Source organism: Archocentrus centrarchus, chromosome 23, assembly GCF_007364275.1.
Source record: "Archocentrus centrarchus isolate MPI-CPG fArcCen1 chromosome 23, fArcCen1, whole genome shotgun sequence".
NCBI classification, from domain to species: domain Eukaryota; kingdom Metazoa; phylum Chordata; class Actinopteri; order Cichliformes; family Cichlidae; genus Archocentrus; species Archocentrus centrarchus.
In genome coordinates, this window is record NC_044368.1 from 5644304 (window position 1) to 5657020 (window position 12717).

Here is a 12717-nt window from a genome sequence, read left to right on the forward strand (position 1 = left end):
GTGTTTCGGTGACAGCCGATCTAAAACCAGGAAAAGCCATTTAATGATAATCTACATTACGCAGGTTTGACTATTATATACATTCTGTGCATATGTGTGCTTCTTTGGATTGTCCTTGTGTTTTATGTAATGCTCTTACAGCATTACCTCAATTACAGCAATCCTCCAGTATACTTGCTTTTGTGTAAGGCATACCATGCAGAATTCTGTTATCATCTCCATACAGTTTTATGAATTATTATATTTAAGGTCAAGGTGCCAATGTTTGTTTAGTAAAGGTTAATTAAAGGTGCCACTTGTAGCACATTTAAGCATCAGTGCAACATCAGATCAACTGTTAAAGATTCATAAAGGAACGGTGCAACTGTGACGAGAATTGGTTTTATTAAGATCTTTTCTACCTTGAACCCTGGCGCATCTTGTCAGAGAGATGCTCCCCTTTCTCCATTCACACAGGCTGAACTCAAGAGATAAACAAATTGTGAAGCGATTTCTCCGTCGGCCTCTCTGCACTCATCTTTTGCCAGACTCTGTTCCTCTGTTTGCACGGGACGCAAAGAGTTTGATGTTGAGAAAGAATTTGCAAGTTGGTAAAGAGGAATGCACAGAAACCAATGCAAAACCAGAGCTGCATTAATCTTAATTCCTCTAAAAATGAAGGACAGTCAAGTCTGGCCCACACTGGAGGGGAAAAATGTTTCATTTCAGCCTGAGGATGAATACTGTGGGAGGGTGTATGATGCATTGTGCTCTGCTTCTATTGCACTTTGTTTCAATGTTTGGCTCGTCAGTCAGTCACATGTTAAATGGCATAAAAATCTCTGCAGCCACCTCGTCAAGGCTATGCTTAAAATAATATAGAAATGAAACCAAAATATGCATCTCAGTTACGTCTGTTTTGTTCTAGATTAAAGGCTTACCTGATTTCAATTTGGCCGATCACACGTTCAAGGTCATCTTCTAGTGCACTTTTTTTACTGCAGCTGCTAGTTTTAGATCTCACAGTGGAAGTTCATTTTGTTCCTTTGTGATGGACACTGCATCTTCTCCAGTGCATCCAAACTTGAGTTTTATTTTTGGGAAGCCTCATGGAGGTAAATCTGGCAGGTGGTCCAGGTTATGAGCTAAAACTATCTTGGTGTGGCCTAAAAACCTCCTGACCTGGCGTGAGATGACGTTCTGCCACGTTCCACACTCCGGAGTGTTTTCTCTGAGTGTTCTCCCTCAAATGCCTCAAGATGGTCTCACCCTCAGAGACCAATTCACAGTGCACAACCCTATGAATGCTAAAAAAAAAAAAAAAAAATGATGAGCATGTACCTGGTTTTGCTTCTTACTTGATGCACCACCTTCAAAAGTGTTGACTCTTCAACTGAAAGCTGCACGGTCAGCGATCCAATGATCCTCCACAAGAAACTGGTGTCAGTTTGAAACATGATGTTCACTCTTTGCAGAAGTTTGCGGTTACAAAGCATGCAGTGCATGAGGGTAGGGTGACTGCAAAGCATTTTCATCCCTTGATGATGAAAACCAAAGTCTGGCTTTAATGGCTGCAAAGAAAAGCTGTCACCATAAAGACAGTGCAGGTTAACATTTCTGCGAGTCACCACAAAGTCAAAACCCATACAAGTTTTGCTGGAAATGATGGAAACTACCAAACAGATAAAGAAACACAGCCAAAATAAAGACTGAGACTAGGTCTCAGCTTTAGTAACGTGTCATACATTTAGTTTTTTGGGATCCGGTTGGGAAGAGATTTCTGGACATGCCTGAGAAGATGACTTTGAATGGGATCTCGGCCACATTTAAATCCTGCAAGGTTTTTTTTTTATAGACTATGATCAAACTTTTAGAACATACTTTAAGCAGTCCATGTCTAGAAGTGGTAAATGTTTGAACTCAAGTGGTGTTACCAATAATGAGATTACTGTGATGCAACTTGCTACAAAGTTTTTAATAAATTGAACCGTGTAGACATCCTGAGTCATCTGCCTCTGAGCCAGCTGCCCGTGCTGTATGTAGCGCATCTCTCTCCAAATTTCTTGTCATCACTGCCTGTGATAAATGCACCAAAAGCTGATGCTAATTTGCTACAATGGAGTACTTACTGTGTGTTTTATATTAAGGCCAAGCTGGGTAAAAACCTCCACACAAGAAACCTTGTTGTTTTTCTCTTTATATATGTTTATGTAACACTTCCACTTCTTTTGTCTCCTACTCTCCCTCTTCGCCTCTGTCCTTATCCCTCCTTTTTATTTTCACTCTGTTCATCCTGCTCTCTTCCTCCTCTCCCTCCTCCTCCTCCTCCTCCTCCTCCTCCTTCTCTTCTCCCAGCAGCGGGTACCACAGCCAGCTCCAACGCCGGCGCCATGAACTCTCTGACCTCTCTGGGCACCCTGCAGGGCCTGGCAGGAGCAACTGTGGGCCTGAACAACATTAATGCACTAGCAGGTAGCGTTAACAGTGAGTATTCACCCTGCCATCAGCCACTCCACCTCCACCTCTGATCATACACAACCAACGGCTACATCACTGCCGCAAGCCTGTGAGTCAATGCAGAGAGACGCAGTTACAGCTGTTGGGGGTTTGACTCATTTGGGTTTTTGATAACTTTGAATGATTCACGCCAACGTTACTCTCAACCAAACTTTACATTTAAATCTGTTGAAGCCAATTTGTTGTGAAAGAATTTTCTAGTAGAACAGGGGGGGGAATACACACCAAAAAAAATAAAAATCAATATTTAATCTCACCGAACGATGGCTGAGTATATCAAAAATCCATACATTTGTCCAACTCTAATGTGAACAGCTATTCCTAAGTATACCTATCAGAAATGTTAAAACGGACTATCGCCATGCGGCTTTCTTCTAAAACAGAAAAAAGATAGTGAGACGCTCCGGTGCTCCCGCTGTGGGTGAAATGCACGGAGTTCAGTTCCTCCTGTCGTCTCTCTGTGTCTCAGTTTGACTTGAAAATAAAAAAAAAAAAATGGTCCTTACTCTCTTGAAGACAGCTTACTGCACAAAATCATCTGGCAACATATATTTCATCCATTCCTCCATTCATCTCTTCATCCGCTTCCTGGTTGTGTCCCGGGTTGTGCTTGCTGTAAGAGTGCTGGTGTGCCGTCCCGGCATCGTTGGCGTGCTGCTCGTCGCCAAACAAGGCTGTCGCCGTGCAGTTGTTTCACATTGTGTGGTCTTGTTGTGTCACTGTTGTGTTTTCTGTTATTTCTACACAGGGGGTTTGGACAAGTTGCATGTGTGGGCAAAAGGCCAAAATTTTTCATTTTTATTTTTTTGGTAAACTGTAAAAGCTGCAATTTTACTGTCACACTAAAAATCTGTCAGTTTTCCTGCTGTAAACACAAATATTTTCCATGCCAATAATACAAAAGTTAGTTATGTCGTGTTAGATTTTAACACAAAAAAGAAAAATTATGCCCCCGTTTTTTTTTTTACCACGCTAAGAAGTACAACAATTTGTTGCACAAGAAGCACCAAAAATAAAAAACAAAATTAGATTTTTTTTTATACCAAATGAACACAAAAGTTTAATTTTCTGCCAAAACATTAGCACAGCTGGGTAGCTCATTAATTCATTTTAAGTTTTAATGAGTTACTCGGTTCGATCCAGAGCACATACACATATTATTCTGTGTGTGGACCGCGCAGCCAGTGTGGTTGGTGCGCTGGCATCTCCCGAGCTGTGTAGTTGGTGTCCTGCCTTTGACCTCTGGGGGAGACGGGGCTGGGATCTTAATCAGAGCTGTTATGACAGCAGAGATCCTGTACAACCAGCCTCTTCCACCACATTATTCTCCTCTGACCTTTCCCGCTCCTCGTTTGGACTAGCTGTATCCGCTGTGTAAATCATATACGCGTCTGCTCGAGCGCATGCAGGTACAGAAACTCAGAACATGTATAAACACACACACACACGCGCCCATCCCTTCGAGCCAAATGGGTCGCTTTCATTTTGCATCCTATTTTGTCCTCACTAACCCTTCTCTCCTCTTAGCGGCCCCTGAGCATCCTTTCACCCACCCACCACCACCAGCCACCCTCATTTAAACACATCTAGGCCTTAATTGAATTGCAAAGGTCACTGGTGCAATTATTCCTGAATAAATGAGTGACCTATAATCCAGAGCGCTGCGGTGATAATTTATTTCACTGTGTCTGACGGTGAGGCGACAGGACGCCGAGCCAGTGTCAGACCCCCTCTGACAAGTTGCCCTCCGTTGTGATATTAAGCCGTTACAAGCAGCTAATGAGTGTTACTGCTGTGTTCCTTCACTTTAAAATCGCCACCCTCCCCTCCCTACCCTTTGCGCTCCACGTGCCTGTCTTCACCCCTAAAGAGAGACGTCACGAGCAGGAAAAGCACAGATAATCGCACCTCTGTGTTTGTTTCTCGTAGCTGTTCTGAATGTAGAGAGCGAGAATTCTTTGCCTTGAACGGCAGCTCGTGAAGCTGGGTTGGTTTGCAGAGTGCGTTTTCACTCGATCCTACGGCTGTTTTTCTTTTCACTTTATTTTTTTTGGCGTTTTCTCGACACTGCTGTGGTCTCTGAGTGTGTTTCTGTGTGCGCATGCAGCGCTGCATGCTTTTTACTCTGAGATACCCGTGCAGCTCTGGCTGTCATCAGCTTCCTTCATACTTTATTGTGTTTAAATCAATCCTCTGTGTGTGTCCTGTGTTCTTATGTGTTAGCTGTTGTCGTTTGCGTTTTGTAGACACAGTATCGACTTGTCCTGACTTGTGTGTGTCTCGACTTGAGTGTAAATTACAGTACGGTTTGTGTAACTGTCTGTGTTTGTGCGTGTGTGATGTTGTCTGTGTATGTTTCTGTGTGTGTGTGTGCGTGTCAGTGTGTGTATGTGTATGTGTGGTTAAAAACACAACCTTCAGTGGGAGCGCTAATGAGTAAGTGCACTCTTCTTTCTTTATTGTTGGGTTTTATGTAAAGTTGCTCAAATGCTCTCAGGTATGGCGGCTCTAAATGGAGGCCTGGGCGGCGCAGGGCTTACCAACGGGACGGCGGGCACCATGGACGCGCTGACGCAGGCTTACTCAGGGATCCAGCAGTACGCCGCCGCAGCGCTGCCCACCCTCTACAGCCAGTCCCTGCTGCAGCAGCAAGGGGCTGCCGGCAGCCAGAAAGAGGGTCAGTAGCCTGAGGCTGTATGTCTGCACATCAGTGCTGCTCAGTGGGAGTTAGATTTGAGAGTGTTTACAGCAGCAACTTTTTCCCCCAAACATGAGTTTCCTCCAGGATTTGCTCTAAAGAAAAGCAAACATAACATTTAAACTGAACACTGAAACCAGCTGTCGGCACTGTGGCAAAGTTAGAGTAGCGTGGTGTTACTTTGTATCGAGCAGTAAAACTGTAAGTGTAAATATAAAATGCATTTTAATATTAACAAGTAAACCGATACATTCAGATCTTTAAAAAAAAAAAAGTGAGTCATCTCGTAAAATCAAATTCCTTGTTTTATATCTGGAGCAAATCCATTTTATCTCCATTATTTGCCTCATAATAACTCATTTTACATTGTTTCAGTAGCAAAAAAAATGTGGTGCTTAATCAGACGTCTCTTGGATTCCAATCAATACTTTTATTACACTGTCTGAAAGAGAAAATGTAAAAATTGGTCAGTCTGCACATCAGCGCTGCTGCAAAGTGCCGCCTACGTACAGAACCTGGCAGCTGAAGTTAAATTTACCCAAAAGCTTTAGACAACAGCGCTGAATACAAACCAGATGATGAAATGTCTAGTAAAACAAATAGAGCCACATACTGTTTGTTTGTGCACTTCTCATCTCTGCTTGCAGCAAAGATAAATTTGTAAAGAAGCCATCTTTCTTTGACAGTCCATCCAGGAGTTCAAAACCCTTCAGGGAGAACAAAGATGTGCCAAATACTGGGCTCCCTTGCTGCTTCATTTAGCTGTGGAGAGCGTATTAAATGATTCTGAGAGATCTGACCTATTAGAATTATTAGAATGTGTGATAGAGGCTGGGTAGGAGGGCACCCTATGACCCCTCTTAAGAGAGACTACATGCGGCTGAAAGAATGAATAAATCAAAAGCAAAAGAATAGGGAAGTACTTTTGTTTGCAGCGAACCAAAATATAATTATTAGATGAAAACCAAAAGCTTTCATCTGTGTTGTATTTTCAATACAGTTGCAGAATGCTGTTTAAATTCAATAACAAACCCAAGGTCAATGAAAGCAGCGTGCTTGTGCCCAGTTCCTATGACGACAGCCACAATCTCCCTCTCCCACAGGTTTGCTTAAATGGAAAAAACGACTCTGACCTTATATCTGCTCTGCATATCATCCTCCCTTCCCCCACCTCAGGTCCCGAAGGTGCCAACCTGTTCATCTACCACCTGCCCCAGGAGTTTGGAGACCAGGACATACTGCAGATGTTCATGCCTTTCGGAAATGTGGTCTCTGCCAAAGTCTTCATCGACAAACAGACAAACCTTAGCAAGTGCTTCGGTACGGCAGCAATACAGGCGACGGTGTGAGCTTCCTAAAAAAAAAAAGGAAACCCGCACGAATGTCTGAATTTACTCCTTCTTTTTCTTGAGTGGCTGTGTCATGAATCAGGGGCTGGATTGTTTGAAGGATACAGTCCTCAAAGCTGAAAGAGGTGAAGGTCTGACTGTGCAAAAAAGATGGAGATAGATATGGAAGTGCCTTAAACCTGCATTCCTTCTAATAGCCAGCAGGGGCTGCCTCCACTGGCTCCAAAAAAGTATATAATAGTGTATAATGACATTAGTGGGAACACAGAAATACGTCTTTCTTCATGTATGACCTAAGTAAACACTTTGCAGATGGGTTTATGGTCTCATTTACTAATTTACTTTCTTAATACATGTTCATTTTCTAAATTAAGAGTAAGCTGGGCCAGAAAAACCTGGTATGCCCGCAGAGTGTGGCTACTTTGGAACTGACGAGTTGTTGCCAATTAAGTGTCACATTTTAGTTTGAAAACACAAAGAAAGCAGTGGGTAAAACGCCAAATTCAAAGCTTCAAAACAGGAATTAACGAGCCAGTGGGTGACATCAAGGTGGCTGCATCCATCTTTTATATACAGTCTATCAGTTTGGCAGACTTGAGTGCTGTATTCATGCCATATATAAAGTTTTGTCGTAACAGCTTTTAGACTTGTGAGCAGCATTCAGCTCAACATTTAAGTCATAATTCCAAGTGAAGCAGTGATTGTTCTGAGATATATCTGACTGAGCAACATAGTGCAGATGTGCTTAAAATACTGTAGCAGACAATTAGGAAGCCTCATACTTAGCAAAAATATACAATCTGTAAAGTTTATAAAGTCTTTTCCAACTCTACCATCCATCCCATATGACACAAATGTGGCTGACAATGCTGCTAAAAACAGTGATGAGTTCCGGCTCTGCTAATCAACTCAAAGTCTAAAATTATCAAGTTAACCACTGGGAAGTTGTCCTCCAATGGCCAGTTTCCAAATCATGTCTGAGTCATTAACAAGAGCAGATTATTTGTTTCCTTTTAATCAGTGCATATTTTGGCAGTGCTTTATTTGAAATACCATAGATTTATAACAGATTTACATGAAACGTGACAAAGAAGAATTCACCAGCTGAAATGGGACAGTGAGTGACTACTTTCCATCTGGATTTACATGTTTTCCTTACTAGTATGTAAAACAAAAAAAGAAGAAGAAAATCTGTGCAAATACCATGTAGATTTGCATTTGTATGGAAATCAAAACCTAAATATTACACATATCCAATCCACATGCGGCAACTAAGGAAAACAGAGCTAAATCAAGCATGGATCCAGGGAAAAACTGGGTTTTTGGTGCAGCACCCTCTTTGCGACCAATTTCATCTAGCGACAGTCCCATGGAGAACTCCCTGTTACCTGTCACTGTTTTAAAAGCCTTCTCTTTGCTATTTTAATACCAGTGGATCTTCTGACTAACCGTCCACTTCTCTCTTGCGTCCTCGCAGGCTTCGTCAGCTACGACAATCCAGTGTCGGCACAGGCAGCCATCCAGGCCATGAACGGCTTCCAGATTGGCATGAAGCGGCTGAAGGTGCAGCTGAAACGCTCCAAGAACGACAGCAAACCGTACTGATCTTAGCACTAGGGTCTATCTGCTCCCCATGTTAGCACTGCTAGGGTAAGTCCCCCCACAGAAAAAAAAAACAATGAAAATGAAAAAAAAAACAGCAAACCGAGCCACGACCTCTCTACACAGGGACTCGGGGGTGAGGGTGAGGGTGGGGTTGAAGGGAGGGAATGTGGGAGGGAAGGGGAGACGACCTACAACCACCCTGAGGGAGACACACGCCTTGTTTTTTAAATTTTTTTTGTTTGTTTTATTTTTTCTTGTTTTTCTTGCTTTTTTGGAGCTTCTTATGTTAACTTTCAAGTATTATTATTTATTACAGTTTATTTTTTTGACACACATGAACGCTTCCATTACCACCATTACTTTGTGCAATTTTTTTCTTTTTTTTTTTTTTAATAATGGAAGGAAGTAGCTTTTTTTTAGCTGGGTACCTTTTTTTGTTACACACTTATTTACATTTTTTCTCAGTGATTATTTATACATTTTTCAGGACAGTCAGAACAGACGTAAAGACAAAGGAGCCATGAAGATTTTTAATTTTTTTTCCTCTCTCTCTCATTATGAACCCAAGACCTGGTGAAGGGTTCACTACTACTTTTTAAAATTTTTTTTTTTTTGACGCACGCCGATATGCACATTCGACCTTTGACCTCCGCGGTGTTGGTTGCAGGCCGCCGCTGCTTCTCCAAAACCCCTCTACGCCTGCTGGCAACCCGGGAGCAAAGGCTGCAAAACTTTAGTGGCCTCTTTTACAGTATAGTCAGTGGCGACATCAACCTGCCGTACAGTTACAGTCTACCACCACAGGAAGGAAAACAAACACACATACTCCAGCTTTTATTTATGTGAAAATTAAAAAAAAGACAGTTTTTTTTTTTGTTTTTTTTTCTCAAAGGTTAAAATGAATAATTAGTAACTACTTCTACTTCTGGGTCAGATCACATTGGTCTTTGTTGTGAAAACGATATTACAGCATGTAGAACATTTTCAAAATATCCAGAATTTGATGAAGGCTATAATAATACTACTACTACTAATAAAAGAGTTTATGGGTTAAGGGGGTAAACTGAAAATACTTGATGTTTGTTTGAAAGATTTAAAAAAAAAATAATTCAAAGTACAGAAAGCCACAGGCCTGTAAATTTTATTTGTAAAAAAGCAGTTCTATTTTTATACAACATTTTTACTGCCTCAGATTTAAAAGAGAAAAAAAAGGATTTTATTTATTGCCTATCGTTAAGTTATTGGACTCCTATAAAGTATACAGCATCATTAAAGTAGACCCTTGTGGAGAAGTCTTGTGGAATTGGGTTCTCCAGTGTTTTTTTTTTTAATGTTTTTCCAGTGCAGAAACCACAGTCACGAAACATTTCGCCGCCATTCGAAGCCCCTCCCACCACCCGTGTCGTCTATTCTCACACACACACACACACACACACACACACACTTCTCTGTGCTGTTCATCCATCCCTCCATCCATCTCTCTCTCTTATTACCACTCTCTCCATCCGTAGTGGGACTACTTCTTCACTTGTCGAATTTCAAACTTTTTCTTTGCGTTTTTTTTTTTTTTTTTTTTAGATTTTTTTTGTTTTGTTTTGTTTGTTTTGAGTGTTTTTTTGTTTGTTCGTAGCTCCCCCTACCCCCACCTTTACAAAGATTTAAAAGCAAAAAGGAATGAGTTAAAAGACCCCCCAACCCCAACCCCTTCCTGTCTTAAAAAAATGATTTCTCCCAAATGAACATCCATCTGGGATCTGATGGATAACGCTTTGGGTGCTCCTTTGTGTTTTGTGTACGTGTGAATGACTGTGCGTTGTTGCTTGTTAGTATACACACTTATATCATTAATATCATTTTATATTACAAAAAAAAAGAATATAAAGCTAAAATGAAATCAGTGAGTGCTGTTCCTGTTCTGCTATTTTGCATTATTGTTTGTTTGTTGTTTGTTGTTGTTTCTCCTTGATTTTTTTTTTTTTTTTTTTTTTTTACATAAAAAAAAATGCTGTAGTGGTGTGGTGCTCTGGCTCTCTGTGTGTAACTCTCTCCTCTCCCCTCTTTTTTCTTTCCCCCTTTTAGAACAACCCATCTCCATGCCTGTTAGCTCATCGTTTGCCTAGCATGTCTCCGTGGTGTCGAAAAACAAAACAAAAACAAAAAAAATTCCCACCAAAAAAAAAAAAAACTGTCATCGTCCTCCTCCTCCTCCTCCCCCGTCATTGTTTTTTCTGATGTCTTTTCCGAGCTCACCTGATCATAACCTGGTTCTCCTCCTCCGCCGCCGCCTACTGACCTTTTGAACTTTGAACTTTTAGCTTTTTTGGACTTTGGTTTTTATGATTTTTCTTTTAATTTTTTTTTTTTTGGTCTTTTTTTTTGTGTTTTTTGTTCTTTTGCATGTGACCTCATTTGGATCTGTTTTCCGGGAGGGTTTCAGGGAGGGAGGGCGGCGATAAGGGAGGTGTGGGTAAGAAAACGAATCAATGTGAACAACGACAACGAAAAAAAAAAAAGCTGCATTCGTACGAAAAACAAACAAAAAAAAAAAAGACTGAGATTTTTATGGATAAACAAATGTTCCTTATTTTTCTTTTTGAGAAAAAACAACAACCTGTGGCAAAGTGATTTCCATACAGTATGTTTTTTGGGTTTTTTTGCATTTTTTTGTTGCTTCTTCTTTATTATGTCAGTTATTTTTCCTTCCTCTTTTTTTTCTTCATTTAAAGTAAACTTGAAAGTTCACAACAGGAATTGGCGCGTCTTCTTGCTTCTGGTGCCGATGAGGAGAAGAAAAAAAAACAAAAAAACCACAAAAAAAAAACCTGAGGAGCGCGGGCCAGAAGCAGTCCGCGCCAGTTTCTCTGAGAAATAAGACTACTTCCAAACAGTTTTGAATAAAAACTGTCTGATCAATATTAGACTCTCTCAGAGCTCTCTAATGGTTTTTACATTTTTCAGGCAGTGTAAAGTTTTTTGATAAGGCCATTTTAAGTGGCTCTGTTTCTCATTCAAAGTCTATATATAAAACCACTTTTTTCTAGAGTAGTTTAAAGGTAAAAATAAAAAAAAGACATTTGCCCTGTTTGGGGGGGAGAAATGCTACCTACTTGTGTCACCTTTTGCTGAACTGACTCACAGATAGACAATCCGTGGTTTAAATGCACATGATGAAATGACCTATATTTTCTACTGTTTAAATGTATAGAGGAAAAAAAAAACTAAGATACCTGTAACCCGCGTTAACGTCGGTGCTTCTCGTGAGTTTAGTTGTGGTTTCATCACAAGTCTAACGGTCTTAAATGTCTCATGTTTTTCAAGAGAAGACTAAAAAAATCAGTTTACTTGAACAATAGACAAAGCCTTTCATATTACTATAATAGTTACTTTGTTTTTTTATTATAATTTTCTTCTTTTTTTTTTAAAGGAGTCCCTATTTGCTAAATTTCTTGTGGGTTAATTACCTATATAAAATTCCTAAAAATATATATAAATATAAATATATAAATATATATATATATATATATATAATGTCAGCTTGTGAAGCATCAATGTCATTATTATTTTATTTCTCTCGTGGGAAACAATATTTAGATGTGTTTTGTTGTTCAGCAAAATGTCTTATAAAGAAAAAAAGACAAAATCAGTGGAGTTTAGTGCCAAATTCTGAAAGGTACTTCCTGCCTAGCGCGTCAGTGTATTTCTTGTGAAATTATTTGATAACATGGGTATTTTATTATAAGTGTTTTGTATGGATCCCTCATATTTAAAATATAGATTTAAAAAAAAGTTTGTTAACTTGCTATTCTGTGGTCTTGTTGCCTGAAAATGTCATGTTTGCTTTTTTCTTTGTAAAGATGTAAAAAAAAAAAACAAACAAAAAAAAAACAAAAAAAGTGCCCATGTGTCATAATATATATCTATATACACACACGCATACACACACGGACACGCGCACACACTCTCGTGCAGACCTCACGGTTTACTTTGTTATTGTGCATGAGAGCCCCTGAGTGTGAAATCCTCTACAGCAACCGCTACCGCCCACCAGCGTGCACATACACACTTTAAACACACACGCACGCACACACAAAAGAGTCACGCACTGATATTTTTAGCCATTGTACAGCGGTTTTATTCATCAAAGCCTTACCACAAATCTTTGCACTCCTGTTCTCTCTCTCTGTATTAGTATCTCTCGTGCGCACACGCACGCAAACACAAACGTCAGGCTTCAGCGTGCGTCGTTTTGATTGTTTTCTTTATCCCACTCCTCACAGCCAAAAACAAAAATCTAGGTGAGAGTCAAACGCAAAGCCTTATTTCTCAGAAACTCCTCTCATCCCTTGTGTTGCGTTCAGAACGCCTCGGAGTCGGCGCCTCTCGTCTCAGACGGCGAGGATCATTACTTTTTGTGTATCACCTCAGACGAGCGCGCTCGCTTTTATGATGTAAGCACAGGGCAAGACTCGTTCATCCACAAACGAGACTCCATCTTTTGAGGAAAAAGCACACGTGCCGTCAGCCGGTCAGAAGAGAGAGGCGGGACGGTCCGGATCAAGTTTTTTTTTT

At 40.4% G+C, this 12717-nt stretch overlaps 1 protein-coding gene across 6 annotated transcripts in view; it reads left to right on the forward strand.

Moving 5' to 3' along the window:
- The window catches only part of celf2 (cugbp, Elav-like family member 2), a 217608-nt gene extending 207063 nt beyond the window's left edge, over positions 1–10545 (forward strand). For 4 of the 6 annotated variants that reach the window (XM_030719968.1, XM_030719969.1, XM_030719963.1 and 1 more), the window contains 5 exons: positions 2335–2451; positions 4994–5173; positions 6371–6514; positions 8021–8193; positions 10228–10545. In XM_030719968.1, the coding sequence (XP_030575828.1) occupies positions 2335–2451; positions 4994–5173; positions 6371–6514; positions 8021–8148 (569 nt within the window). In that variant the 3' untranslated portion in view covers positions 8149–8193; positions 10228–10545. The remainder of the gene's footprint in view (positions 1–2334; positions 2452–4993; positions 5174–6370; positions 6515–8020; positions 8194–10227) is intronic. The other 2 variants (XM_030719964.1, XM_030719967.1) reach the window with 1 other exon arrangement.
- The last annotated feature ends 2172 nt before the right edge of the window (positions 10546–12717 follow it).